The sequence below is a fragment of the Pteropus medius genome, unplaced genomic scaffold, assembly GCF_902729225.1.
Source record: "Pteropus medius unplaced genomic scaffold, Ma_sr-lr_union100, whole genome shotgun sequence".
Lineage (NCBI taxonomy): Eukaryota > Metazoa > Chordata > Mammalia > Chiroptera > Pteropodidae > Pteropus > Pteropus medius.
In genome coordinates, this window is record NW_024342538.1 from 512,684 (window position 1) to 527,002 (window position 14,319).

Below are 14,319 nucleotides of genomic sequence, written 5' to 3' on the forward strand. Positions count from 1 at the left end.
TAGAACAATCTAATGGAAATAGCATTATCCTGTGAGTCAGGAGAATCATTTCCTAGACCAGATTGGCCATAATCTGTTATTTGACCTTGGGCAAGCCACCTTCCCTCCATAGCCCTAGCTGTTCTTCCAAAAGAAAAAGAATGGGGACCAAATGATCTAATTTGAAAATTCAGTGAGTACTTTTACTCCCATCTTCCTGATGGTTCTTGAACATTTAAGATGACTATTCGCCAACAGGCTCTTAGTTTAACACTGCTCTGAAAACCTTTAAGATGGAATAAGACCATTTAGTTCAGCCTCACTTGGCTACAGTAAGAACATTATGTTAGAAACTGGCCTTCTCCAGTGTGTTTATATTCAGATGAGCAACTGAAATCAGATATGCATTTGGGATTAAATAATCCAGTTAGTGCTCACACATTCTTCGCTGCAGCACAGTCTAGGCAACCAAGATGACTGTGTAGAGAATGAAAATGCTGTCTATGAACTGTAGCCTACTTCCCTTCCAATGCACATATTGAAGCCCACAAAAAGTCGACAAGTTCAAAGGAAGGCGATCTACTGTGATGTAATTTTAATAAAATGCCTGCATTTTGTTTCTCTTAAAGTCCTTTTTCCCTAAGGATACTAGTTCTCTTCTTAATCCTGTGGTTCATACAGTTTCTAATACGCATTTCTGTGTTACGGCTTAGGTACATATAGAAAAAAAAATGCTTTGTGAATTTTCAGGGTGAGAACTGATACAGCAGCATTTCAGCAGCTGCACCAAATCTGAGCAAACGAATATTTTCAGAAATAGAGTGCAAGGAGAAAATAACAGCCACGTTTATGGCAACACATGGCAAACCTGCCCACATGCCAGCAATAAGACACTTCTTTAGTTATTACAGGGATTCCAGAGTGAAAACTGATTTCTTTGAATCCAGCTCAGAAGGTACAGCATCGAGCTCCAATTCCAATGCAAAGAAATCTAAAACACAAGAAATATCTTCCTAAGGTTGACTTTTCCCCTGATAGCTCTATCTTCCTATAAATATTTTTGTGTCAGCAGGACTTCTTTTTGAATCAATCACTTAATGTACTAAATTTTCTGTATTTCTAGAAGTTACAGAAGGAAATGAGCAGATAGAAGTGTGACGATTCTTTCTATAAATAATTGTGAGTTTCCAGGGGGGCGATTACCTTCCACTTTGAAGGAGGGCTATGAATAAAACAACTAGTAGCTGTTGTGGACTGGAAGATACCCAGTAAATAAAAGCAAACATAGCAGTGTAGAAAATATATACAACTGAAATGCTCTCTAGTTGTGATAATATTACAATGACAAATATATGTTTGGACACAGAGTCTTAGATTTTTTGTGTACTGCCACTGAGGACCAAACAACAGTGAAAAAAAATCTCCCTAAGCTAGCCTGTGCCACAGATGACGTCAGCTGTTCATACCAGCAGAAGAGAAGAATTTCCAGCAGGGAGGACTTGGCAAATGTGGCACATCCTGCTATGGAACAAGGGGACCCATGGCAGAGACATGGCTTCCCAGGGGCTCTTGCAGGAAATGACTTCTGAAATATGCACTTGGTAGTTTGTATTGAAATACAATTTCTGAAAACAAACCAAAAGACCTAAAAGCTTTTTACCATGACATTAGAAACTCAAATGTTTGTATTGATTTATTTTGTTCCCTATCAAAAGTCATTATAAGTAATATGCATGTTTTACCTCTCATTATTATTAAACATGAATACTTCTCATTGATTTTTTAAGCTAAAACTATATCAGGAGGCCCTAACAGTCAATCCATATGTCAGTCAACCTAGGAAAAAATTCGATGAGAGCTGAAAGGGTAACTAGTTGTTTTAATTGACCACTGACTTCTTTAAACACATATGAATTACTAGCGCTGTGTTGATATAGCCTAGATTTCATATAATATATTCAAAAGAAATAAAGCAGAGAGACAGGGGGAATAAGGAAAAAGAAGTCTAAGTTTTGACATTTTACCACGATCCTTATTCAGTAATCAGATTCTGAGTTCTATCTGATAAACAAACTTCTTTTTTCTCTTAACAGTCCTTCGCCTTTATCCTCCCTGATTTTAACTTAGGTACAGAGTTGTTTACAGTAATTTTCAATATACTTTTTCTGCTTCTCTTTTTTAACCTCCATGTTCTAATAATTTCTAATCAAATCCTCACCCCGGGGTTCCTTGTTTTGGGTCTAGATATCCCTCTATGGTTCTCTGAATAATATTTGTGAAAGGTAGTAGCAGCATTGATTTGCATCATGGTCGGCTACCTGGGAATTACATACTCCACTATAGATTAAATAAGGTTATAGATTGAGGATAATGATATTAAAGTTAACAAATAAGGATAATCAGAACCAAATCTCAAGACAATAGACATTACTGAAATCCAAGGAAGTCCTGTGAGATAGACTGGGTCTACTTTCTATGCATGAAATAATGGTCAGATTTGAATTTAAAGTGAGGCAAAAAGCAGAACAATTATCATTTTGGGCCACAATCCCTACTTAGATTTGACAAATCTAGGTAGTCAAGGCAGGAATATTTTATTTGTTTACATGAACTAAATAATTTCCTTTGTACATAATTCACTGTTTGTATATGTTCCTGTTTGTGCATATGTGTAAGTAAGGTAGGCAAGCAGGTAGACCCGGCCTATTATGTAAACTAATAAATCACCTAAAAAACAGATTCTTTGAATTTCTTTTCGACTTTGAGCTTCACTAATTTCACACTAATAAACACACTAAATGGCTACAAATATGACCTATAAGGAAAGACTTTTATTAGTGAAAACAGCATTAAAATTACTGAATATCAACTCCAGAATTTTACCACAATGGTTCAGCTTACATGGAACAGTGATTGAAATATACATTGCAATTCTTACTAGAGAGAACAGAGCTTCCTATAATTTTCAAAGGCTTCCATGAGCAGTATTCACTGCACAACATGGCTTCCTTAGGGTGTTAACCAGCATCATATGAAATCATCTGCTATTTGTGAAGTGCCGACTAAGAGAAATACATTGTTCAGGAACTTCAGAAGACTATTTCCTTCCTATAGCTAATTTGAAAGTGATATTTTACATTTTTTTCATTACATATTCATATCATTTCTCTGAAGGCCTTATTTGGCATCTTTTTAAGTTAAACAAGTAATCTCTCATTGTTGATGTATTATTGAAATCACCAGAATTTCTATTTTGTAGCCAGTGTCTACAAAAGCAAACTGAGGTGGAAGGCTGAATAATTCTTCCCCAGTTCTAGGTTCTATAGTTTGTGAATCTAGTAATTATGATTTAATGAAAAATTTGAATCATTTTATTCTCAATAGCAATTATTTGGCTCACAGTATTCAAGTAGTTGTCTCAGAGCCCCATTTCATTTTCCGTTTGTAGACATAGGAACAACTGGCTAAAAATAATCTAAAAATTAGAAAGTCACAGTGATATAAAATAATGATATAAGTCATATAAGATAGGCAATGTAGTTTGGTTTCCTTGATTTCCCCTTCTAAAATACAATCTTCTCAACCAGCGGAAACTAAAGCAAAATAAAATTCAAAATTAGGTTAAGGGCAGTTTTGTATGAAATAAGCTATTAAAATTCATTTAACCTCCCCTTTGCTTTTAATTTAACCAAGGACAGCTTCCCAGCAAATCTGAAATTGAGGGTTAACAATTGTCAGGTAAACTTGATGTATGTTGCCAGTTATTCCCGGTAAGTGAAGCCACAAACAGGATATTTTCGTACAGCCCATCTGATCATAGTGACTAATCGAATGAGCACTGGAAATGAAGCCAAATCTCCTTTTGATGCCACTTGTCTACATAACTGAGTGGCTGAGACCCAAAGCCCTGTGCTCAATGCTCACAAAGAATTAAAGTCAGTCACACAATCCCGTGATGTATATCCTGTGACACATAAATCATTTTGTCCAAAAGTATTTGTATACACTGCTTATACTGTTCACACCTAAGGCCACAACAATCTTAATTCATATTGTCTCTCTATTTCCTTTTCTCTTTCTATAAGGAAACGTGCCTTAAATCCACTTATTGGTCAGTACAGTCCTTTTATAATCGAATGAACCATAATGCAATTGGTTCATTTTTCTCAACCATAATAACCCTGGTAAAACAATGGATTGATGATTTTGATCATTTTCAGAAAAAAAAATAAAAATCACAATCCACCCCATAAATAGGTAGGTAACCCATAACCAGTCGAGTTGGCCATGGATTATAGGGGAGCTGAAGTTTTCTTTTTTTAAGTATTTGAATAGTTAAGATTGAATATTAATATTTGCTTATCTGAAGTTTCATCAGATTCCAACTGATTAATGGGAATGAGCAAGAATCAAAGCATATCGATCTTGGCACTGTCTGACTCTTCTCCAAAGAGGCTGCCAGTGGAAAGGAACACAGATTGCAAAGATGTTTGAAAAGAAAGCATCTCTTAACATAGATTTAGCAATTAAGTTGAATACAAACAGTATTCTAAAGCTCTATGCCTTACCCTCAAATCTAGGTAAAAGGATCACTTTGGTTACTGCTTTATTTCTTCTGAATAATAATGGAAAGATAAATATATTTAATAAACTGTGGCTACAGAAATACCATTGTAGCAAACGATTTTATTAATACTTTCGTAAAAATGGCATTTAATAAATTCTCTCTAATACCTTGATGTTATTAAAAGCAAACAAGAGTCATTAAAACAGTTCCTTTCTGTGATTTACATTAGCTTTTGTAGCATTGCTTGATTTTTGTCTTATAAACTAACCTAAATTACTAATAATCAAATCAGGGTAAAAACAATACAATGTGTTTTCTTTACTTTATTTCAAAATAGTGATTATAAATACATTCTTAATATATTTTCTCCCCAGCTCTTTGGATGCGACAATAACAAAAAAAAAAATAACTCGCTGTGCTCATTTCATACAATGTTAATGTACAAATCATGCAAAGGATATTATAGATTAATATTACTGCCATACATTTCCAGATGTGTTATTTCCGCAATACCTGTTAACATTACTCATGAGGCCATGCCCTGTATAATTTATGCATCCTTATGGCTCAAAGAAATTAAATGTTTTTAAAAAGCAACAAAAGAAAGCTGGTTTTAAGTGATTTTCTAATTAATATATTTATTCAGTTTATAATGCTGAATGGAAAACTAAATATAGAATATAAATTGCCTTATAGACTTCGATCACTGTATTTTAATAGCTGCTTTCTCATAAAATTACACAAAGATCTACTTTTAAAGAATTGAATCATCTTTATTGATTTCATAAAAAAATAATTTAAAACTTGATTTATATTACACAGACATAATATATTACCTCAACCCCTTCACTGATTTCATATGTTCTAATTTTCTTTGCAACCATTCTAACAGAGTCCAAGCACATGATACAGTGCCAAGAAGCCCATGATGTGCCAGACCACATTAGAAATGAGCATTTCTTGGACTTTCTAGATTTGAATTAAATTCTACCAGAAATGCTGTACTGACATATATATCATTCTTCTAGGGGTTAAACTAACATCAAGGTTATAGTTTGAAGCCAACAAAATGATAAATAGAGTATTTTAACTGCTCTTGTACTCAACTCAAAACTTATACCTAACTACATTATCATAAAATATACAAGTAAAACTGAGAGACAGGTGCAAAATAGTATACACTGTGTGATGTAGGCACGATGACTTCAGTTAAGGAAAATATATCAGCCTTAACCAAAGATTTGTTACTGTCATTCACTTACAATTAAATCTCTCAAATAACCATGTACATTTAAATGACTTTTTTAAAAGGTTGAAGATTTATACCTTTCGGCAGAAGAGTTTGAGATAGGCAATATGCTACAGCAAGCTTTGAGATGGTAGCAAGTACTCTAGCCATTGACAACTGCAGAAACCTTGAAATATCTTCAAAGCATCACCACACTGAATAAAAGGTGTCATCCCAATGACATATGATCCCCAGATCACAGATGGAGCTTTCCAGTTCCTTCTATAAGTATCTACTTAAGGTTTTTCAATTCATCCATACTTTATTGACAGGATAAACTAAAACACTTTCTTTGAAGCCTTTCCATCTTTATCCTGTCAGTATGCATTAGGAGCCCTTTAATCCATGGATGCATGCAAGCATGGTAATGGCATATTAAAAATCCTTATGAAATTGTAGATGAAAAGGAGCTGTTGGGCACATATCTTCATATCCTTTCTTTCAAGATCAGAAAGCAAGTATTTGTTTGTATTTTTTTAATATTCATATAAAGTTTTCACAGACATTGTCATGAAAATTAAAATTACACATTAAAGTTTTAAGAGCACCAGCACATACATATGGAAACAATTTTTTTTGTTATAAAAAAAATTCCCAAATTATCAATATGTATGCACACACACACACACACACACACACACCCCTCCAAGAATGCCAAGTTGTTTTTTATTTATTTGTTTTTTATCTTGGAACCAACAGAGAAAGCCCTGAAATTAGTAATAAAGGGACTGCTGTTATAACTTTTACCATGATATCATTTGGGAAGCTGTACCAAAACATCTGTCACTTGAAATTCATGAAGAATGTCTATGTTGTTTACCTTCTTGGTCATCTTACTGATGAATACAGTAGTTATAAGAGATGGAGCACAAAAAATATACATAGATGGGCAGGCCAAGAAGGCGATGTGTTTCGGGATGTCACTTTGCTAATTGGGAGCTCCTAAAAATCTTCCAATGTCTCCCGTTATCAAGTACTTCCTTCCTTTTACCAAGTTTGATTTAGAAGTTAACAGCACAAGCAAACACAGTGGCATATCATTTGCAGTTTCAGACTGTGAACTCATCTGAGACCAATGAAAGCATTTTACAGTGTGGCTTTGATAGCCAAGATTACCACGATGTTTACTGTTCTACTTGATTATCTGATAGTAGTCAGAATGATGAAAGAACAGGATACTGATGCATACGAGATATAATTATTAACCTTACTCATTACTTTTTTAAATAGTTGTCATGAAAACTATTTGAATTAAGCTCATAGAATCCTGAAAAGCAAGACAACTGATGGCGAATAACAACTGCCCCAGACACGATACTATAAAACTAAGGGACTTATTTTAAAATGCACGGTTGGCAACAAATCTGAAGATAATATGCTAAATTCTCAAGAATAGCACAGAACTGTTTTTTTCTTTTTTGTATTTTTGTTTCTTTTTTGTTATTTTTTTTTGTTCGTTTTTAAATTATACCTGATCACAATGTCCAGAATATTTCTGTACACATAAGCTTCAGTTTCAGTTTGGCGTATTTTTTTCTGTCTAAATTTATACTTATTGATAAATTCCCTGTGATCAGGAAAACAAGTCACGCATATTAAATACATATTAAGGAGTACATATTTTCCTATTTAGTATACAAAGTACTTCATAAATATGAATTATGTTACAAAAATAGCTTTTGCTGCGCTCACATGGTAAGCACTTTGCTAATTTTGGACAACCTTTAAGGATTGTGGGTATTTCACATAACTGAGAACAAACTCTAATGTTAGTTTAATTTGAGCCGTGTTTAATTCTGATAAACGTCACGTACTTCTTCAGATCACCACAAATGCTATGTAACTCACATTGATTTTTTTTTTCTCTTTTAGGTTTTATGTATAGACAGGTAATGCTTAAAGTGTTCAAATTTATTTTATCATTATGTAATGCATGGTATACTTTAAACAAATATTTGCACAATTTAACATTATAAATCCAGCGGTTTCAAGATGCAGGCCATAAAGGTTTACCGATTTACAAATACTATCGATTGTTCTCTCTTTGCATGCTTTTTTTTTTTTTTTTTTTACTTTTCAGATAATCTTTACACAGAGTTGTTACAATGCCACAAATCAAAAGGATTATTCCAGTTCCACCGACTTAATCTACGTGCAAGATGAAGGACCCAGCTGAGGTGTGAACACTGGTACCAGTTTTCTTGAGTTTGCTTTACAAAGCACAAAGAGACAAGGTTTTGCATTGGGGTACAAAACAGATTTGCCTCTTGAGGTCAAATTCAGTGTATTATGTATATAAAGCATCCCTTTGGCAATAGAGTTTGCAGTATCCTCACAGGACTCCACAGTATAGGTTTTATATAGTAAAATCTATTAAGGAAATTCTCTTCTACTGGACACATCTTTGCAGCTATAGTTAATGAGACACCCTTGGAAACACCTGCCTCTATGCCTATTGATAATATAGTATTTGGAAGTTAGAAGTCAACAAAAGGCACTTTCATCATTAAATAAATGTCCTCTGTATGAAGTAAGATCGTAAGACCTAGATCTTGTTCAAAGCTGTCTGCTCTTCAAGGACCTGTAGGTAGTCGGGGGAACTCTGGAGTTTTGCCTTCAGTTCGAAATACTCACTGCTCTTTCTTTGCTCCACCACAATTTTACTGTGGTTGCCGCCTATCAGTGACTTCTTGTTTTTTTTGTCTTGTTGTTTTTCTGGATAACGGATCTCAAAGCCACTGACACCTATGCTATTGTACTCCTTTTTGCTATCCAGAAAATTCTGAATAAACACATTGGAATCCCTGCTTGGGAATAATTCATCCAGCTCATCAATTGTGCTAAGTCTCTTCCTGGTATCCACATGTAATAAATCCTTCTCCTTGTCAGCCACATTTCTCATGATGACTTTCTGTCCCGGGGGATCTGAAAACATGAACCCGGTTTCTGACTCTTTCAAGCCACAGGTGTGGCTTTTGCTCATTTGCTCTATGGTTTGTGGAATGAAAGCTTCTGTGCTCAGCCCGTCTTTTTTATTGGTTTTGTGGTCGTGCTTCCTTAGCTGTAGCTGCATGGAGCCACACTCTGGATTCCCCAGGCCTTCGTGCTTCACCGTGGGCTTCTTGTTTCGTCGCAACACAAAAACAAGAAGGCAGAAAGCGACAAACACAGTTAAAATGAGGACCACTAATATGCTTAAGATTAAAATCGACAGAGGCACCGGGCCACCAGGAGGACTTCGGATGGGCCCCAGTGGGGTGGTGAATGTAACAGCAGGTGCAGAGCTCGTGAACGGTGCAGATGGCTTGTTTAAGAGTTTGGGACATAAGATTTCATTTTTGAGGGACTTCAGTTCAATGTTGGCAAACTGAACAGGCGTCTCGCATTTTAGTTCTTTCACAACAATCCCGTCATTCAACTTCTCCAGCCACAGCTTTAATGACACCAAGTCACAAGTGCAGTCCCAAGGGTTGCCCTCCAAGTCAATCTGTGTCAGAGATTGCAGCTGGTCGAGGACTCCGCTGACAGGTAGGTACATGAATTTGTTGTTCCTCAGGTTCAGTCTCGCAAGGGGCGCTCCAGAAAAAATGTAAACAGGCAGGCTCTTTAAGAGATTGTTATTTAAGTACAGTAACTGCAAATTTGGCATCGAATCAAAGGTGCCTGCTAAGATTTCTTTAATCAAATTGTATTCCAAATACAGATACTGCAGGTTATGAAGGCCTGAAAATATTTCGGGATAGAGTCTCTCGATCTGATTGCCGTTGAGATACAGCCTGCGTAAATTAGTGAGATTGTGGAACACATCTCCTTTGATCGCTGTAATCTGATTGCTGCCTAAATGGAGCAAATCCAGTCCTTCAAACTCGGTGAAGTCTGAGATGTCCACATCTTTGATGCTATTGCCATTGACATGCAACTTCTTGGCATTTAAAGGTTTAGGGATCAGTTCAGACATGGACTGTATATTTTTCTCTTGGCAGTTGACACTCAGTCCCAAATCCGAAGGATGTGTTTTGCAGAAGCAAGGTGCTGGGCAAGATGTAAGAGGAGGCACCCTTGTTTGGTAAGACACAATCTGACTGAGATTGCGGTTGGAGAGGGCTTTGCCTGCCACAATTCCAGAGATCTTGGAAGGATTTGTAGTTTTCGGTGGTTTGGTCACTAATCTGTGTAAGGACGTTTGGGTGGTGTGACCATTGGGAGTGGTGTAGCTATTTTCCAGCTGAGATGGAGGCAGGATTCGAACATCAAAGTCACTGCCTGTGCCCATGGGGCATAATTCTTGTTTGTTGGTTTCTTTTAAAAGCCTTCCATATAAGTCACTGGGAGTTTCACAGATAGCTTCTCCTATGTAAATGTTATATGGCATGTTCTCCAGCCAAGCTTTTAAAGGCAACAAATCACAGCTACAGTTCCAAGGGTTATCTTCCAGTTGCAATTCAACAACACGGCCTATGTGTTCCAGAACTCCGATATAGGGGAGTTTCTGGATTCTGTTCCCTCGTATATCCAGATGGGTCAAAGATGCGAATCGGAAAATATTATCAGGAAGGAATGAAATCAGGTTGTCATTAAGAATGAGAACTTTAAGTTTGTGGAGCTTATTGAAGGCTCCTCGTTCAATATACTTGATTAAATTGTAGTCAGCCTGGAGATACTCCAAGTTCTCTATGCCAAGGAAAGTGTCAGCTCGGAGAATCTTTAATTCATTGTTGTTCAAGTGCAACTGCTTTAATGCACTGAGCCCAAGGAAGGCTCCTCCCTCAATGTTCTGCAGTTTATTATTTCCCAGCTGCAGAGATACTGCATGTGAAAAATTCAAGAATGTATTTGGATAGAGGATATTTAAAAAATTGTTTTGGAAATTGAGGTGATAAAAATTTGACCAAGGCGGTTTCAGCTGATTTGGTCTGTAGACTGAAACCTTCTCACAGTTGACATAGAGCACATTCTCCACTGACACGCAGGAGCACACATTGCAAATTTCCACTGATATGTCAGAATCTGCATTTGTCGAAGAAATCAGGGCTGACAAAATCAGAAAGAGCCACAGAAACATCTTCTTGAACTCAGCAAACAACTTTATGCTTCTGAATAAAGAGAAATAATCTAAAAAATAAAAAGAAACATTTTTTCAATGATCATTACTTGAAAACTTATTTGTGTTTATAAGTACAGAAACTGAAAATTTGGCATACTGTAGTGAACACGTGGCTATAATTATTAGCTTTGTATTTGTAAGGCACCAAAAGCCCCAAGAATTCTCACTCAGTCAAACAACAACCACCGAAAATGCCATACATTTTATTTCCATACCTGTAGTTTACACAAAATTTCCATGTGAAGAACACATGGCAAACAACAGGAAAAAAGACTGTTGATCATGCTTAAACCTTAACCAACCGAAATATTTTCTCTAGGTGGACCACCAAACTGTGCCCTTGAACAAACACAGATCTAAGGCTTCCTATTTGCAACTCTAATGGCTCAATCCCCTCATGTCCACCATAAAGTTAGCACCACCACAAAGGCATTTCAATTTGTAGATGTCTACTCTCTAGGCTTCAGCCTGATAAGAAGCTGAGCAGAGAAGATATTAGACTGCAGTGTTCAATGGAGGATGGCAGTGGGGGGATTGGGTTGCTGTAAAGGGGACAGTCAAGAGGCCAAGGTAAGAAAAGATCCGCCTGACCTTCAGTCCACAGGGAAGCACACTGCCATGAATCAGTTCAGTCCTGCACACTGCCGGACTGAAAAAAAACACAGATAACCAAGTAGGGGATGGCCAAGTTTTCGTTTCAGGTAAACAAACGATATCTAGTTTCCTGTCAGTCATCTTCCAAACAGGGGGGAAAAAGCCTTTAATCTTTGGGTCCCTGAAAGCAGGAGAGAAACCTGCTTGCTTCTGCATTGCTTAGCTGATGTCCAGAAAGCTTTGCCACCCCCAAAACTGGCTTTCCTGCCTACTTGGCCCTCTTCCATTTTTTTGTGTGCCATTTTGAACCCAGGTCCCCCTGACACTTAGCTCTAATGCTTATCTCCTTCACTTTGACCACAGACTGCCACTGCTGAGGAAGAGTTCACACATTACAATCGAGTGGCTTTATCTGCAGCACCAAATACATTTAGTACAGCAAATGTCTGTCCTAAAATCATTTCCCAAACATCCCCTTCCCAATATTACCACCTCATGTCTCTGTCTAAAAACGAATCAAGAATCACTTTAGTGGAGTTTAATGCTTAGCAAGTTAACCTGTTGTAGCCAATTCCTTAAATACTGCATGCAAATGCAAATATGTGCAATGTTTCAGGGAAAAGATGAGAAGGAACAACAAGCATTGTGCATTTTATCGATGCCATTTTAGCCACGTGAGTATTTTCCATCTTGAATGGGAGGCTGGCTGCAATTTCAATATGGTTACCATCAAATATTAATTAAATAAATTACCCAAGAACACACAAAGAAGGAATAATACAAAAGAAAGAAGTGTCACATGGAAACTGCTTTGTTTATTTTGCCCAGGAGGGATCAGCTAGTGATAGACGGAACATGAACATGTCTTAAGGTAGACAAGCCACTAGCTATGACCCAGGAAGATTTGCATTTTAAATAGTGTGGTTCCGAATATAAGCGGCAGTGCTGACATGTTCCTTGGCTGCCATATAGACATGCATTTCCCCTATTCACAGTGATAGCTTGATTGGCAGTGCAAAAAGAAGTCATAATTCTTAAGTATGACATCATTCAAACCAACTTTCATTGTAAAATCAAAATTTCACTTGATCTTTTTTGCCTTGCTATAGATGTGGTTTTCAAAAGCTATTCTCGTTAAGTTGACTCATTTCTTGTTACTACCACCTCCCTGCCAAGAAACCAAAAAGCAACCAAACTAAAAAACAAAACCAAACCAAAAAAAACCCAGATAACCTAAATTCAGTACAAAAATAAGAACAAGTAGCATCAACAGATCTGAAATTGCATAAGGAGCTGCCCTCCTCCTCCTATTTCTACTTTAAGTAGCAAGGGGGGGGGGGCTCAAGGACGAGCTAGGAAGTTCCCAAATGCAGCTCTGTAAAACAGAGGAAGCCAAGACAGCTGGAGGACTGAGCGAGGGAGCGGAGGAGTCGATCCGCCAAGGAGAGAGGAGAAGAGGGACTGAAAGGGCAAGAGACCATGGACAAGTCGAGAGAGGAAGAAAAAGAGCTAGAATGGAGCTAGCAAGAGGGGAAAGGGGCATCGCATGTAAGCAAAAGAAACCTCACGTTCACATGGTACCACTAAAACCTGCACATTTTAAAATCAAGGGGGAAAAAGCAAAAAAGAAAAAGAAAACACAAAGTATGAGTTGGGTACCAAAAGCCATCTTCTGGGCTGCTGCCAAGAGCCGCCAGTCTCCTTATCTGCCTCTCTCTCTCTCTTCCCTCACCCTCGGCTAGACGCTCGGCTCCCACAACTGGCCAGGACTGCACAAACCTAGCCTTACCACAAATCTGGCATCTACGAGTGCCATGCCTGACGCTCCGTACTGGTGTAGAGGGAGCGGGCCTGAGGGGAGAGGAGGACCGGGGAGGGTAGGCCGAGGTGGCACCCCTGGAGCTGGCAAGGGAAACCTCCGCCTGCCTGCCTAGGGCGGGGGTAGGGGGCTCCGAGGAGACATGCGGTCACTGCCGCCCCCTGTGCGCTACCTCGGGCCGGCAGCAACGCGGCTGGAGGGGCTGCGGGCGATGGCGCGTACCGCAATGTTTTGCCGCATCCCGGTGCCCCGAGCCGGCACCAAACCCCTCCCGGGTCCCGGGTCCTAACAGCGGCCTCTTGGGTTGGGCAGTGGAGGCGGGGACCGCTCAGGATGTCGCGGGGCCTTCAGCCCCGCTGTGCACACATTTCTCCGCGCGCTCCCATCCCACAAGGGGCAGCTGCTGGAGTTTCCGTCGGCCTCTCTAGACCCGGGGCGTGCGGTGGTTGAGGGAGAAGAGATGGCCAGCTCAGACCACGAGGGCGATGGCCACTGGGGTGTCACTGGCCCTACTGTCACAGGCAGAGTGACCCTGTGGCTCCTTGGCCGAGAGCGGCGGACCAGGCTCCCCCTTGCTCTCCTCCCCACCCCAACAACCTGCCCCTGGCCAACCACAAAATGCTGCGCTCACCAAGCCAGAAATCAGCTCAACATTGGGGTATCTTGCAAAGTCGCACTGCCAGCGCTTGCCCGGCTTTGCAGGGCTTTTAGAGTTACCCACCGGCTTCTCTCGTATCTCCGGTCTTGCTGGGTGCCAGCAATCTCCAACCAGCTAGCGGGCCACTGCCCGGAGCCCCAGATCCACGTCCGCCTAGAGTGCCTGCGATGGGGGCACAGAAAACAAAGCCCAGCGCAGCAGCCCCGACAGCCCAAGCCACCCTAGATCAGGACACTTTTCCTGCCGCCCCGGCCTCCCTGGGGGCAGCGATGCTAAGGACACCGGATTCTTTCAGTCCCCAGGGACTTGC

General features: G+C 39.1%; 1 protein-coding gene across 4 annotated transcripts in view; it reads right to left on the reverse strand.

Annotated features, from left to right (window-relative positions):
* Positions 1-7,877: 7,877 nt before the first annotated feature.
* SLITRK4 (SLIT and NTRK like family member 4) overlaps positions 7,878-14,319 on the reverse strand; it is a 7,847-nt gene continuing 1,405 nt past the window's right edge. For 2 of the 4 annotated variants that reach the window (XM_039866337.1, XM_039866336.1), the window contains one exon: positions 7,878-10,946. In XM_039866337.1, coding sequence (XP_039722271.1) covers positions 8,380-10,896 — 2,517 coding nt within the window. In that variant the 5' untranslated portion in view covers positions 10,897-10,946 and the 3' untranslated portion in view covers positions 7,878-8,379. Of the gene's footprint in view, positions 10,947-13,982; positions 14,003-14,072; positions 14,172-14,319 lie in introns of those variants that run through there. The other 2 variants (XM_039866338.1, XM_039866339.1) reach the window with 2 other exon arrangements.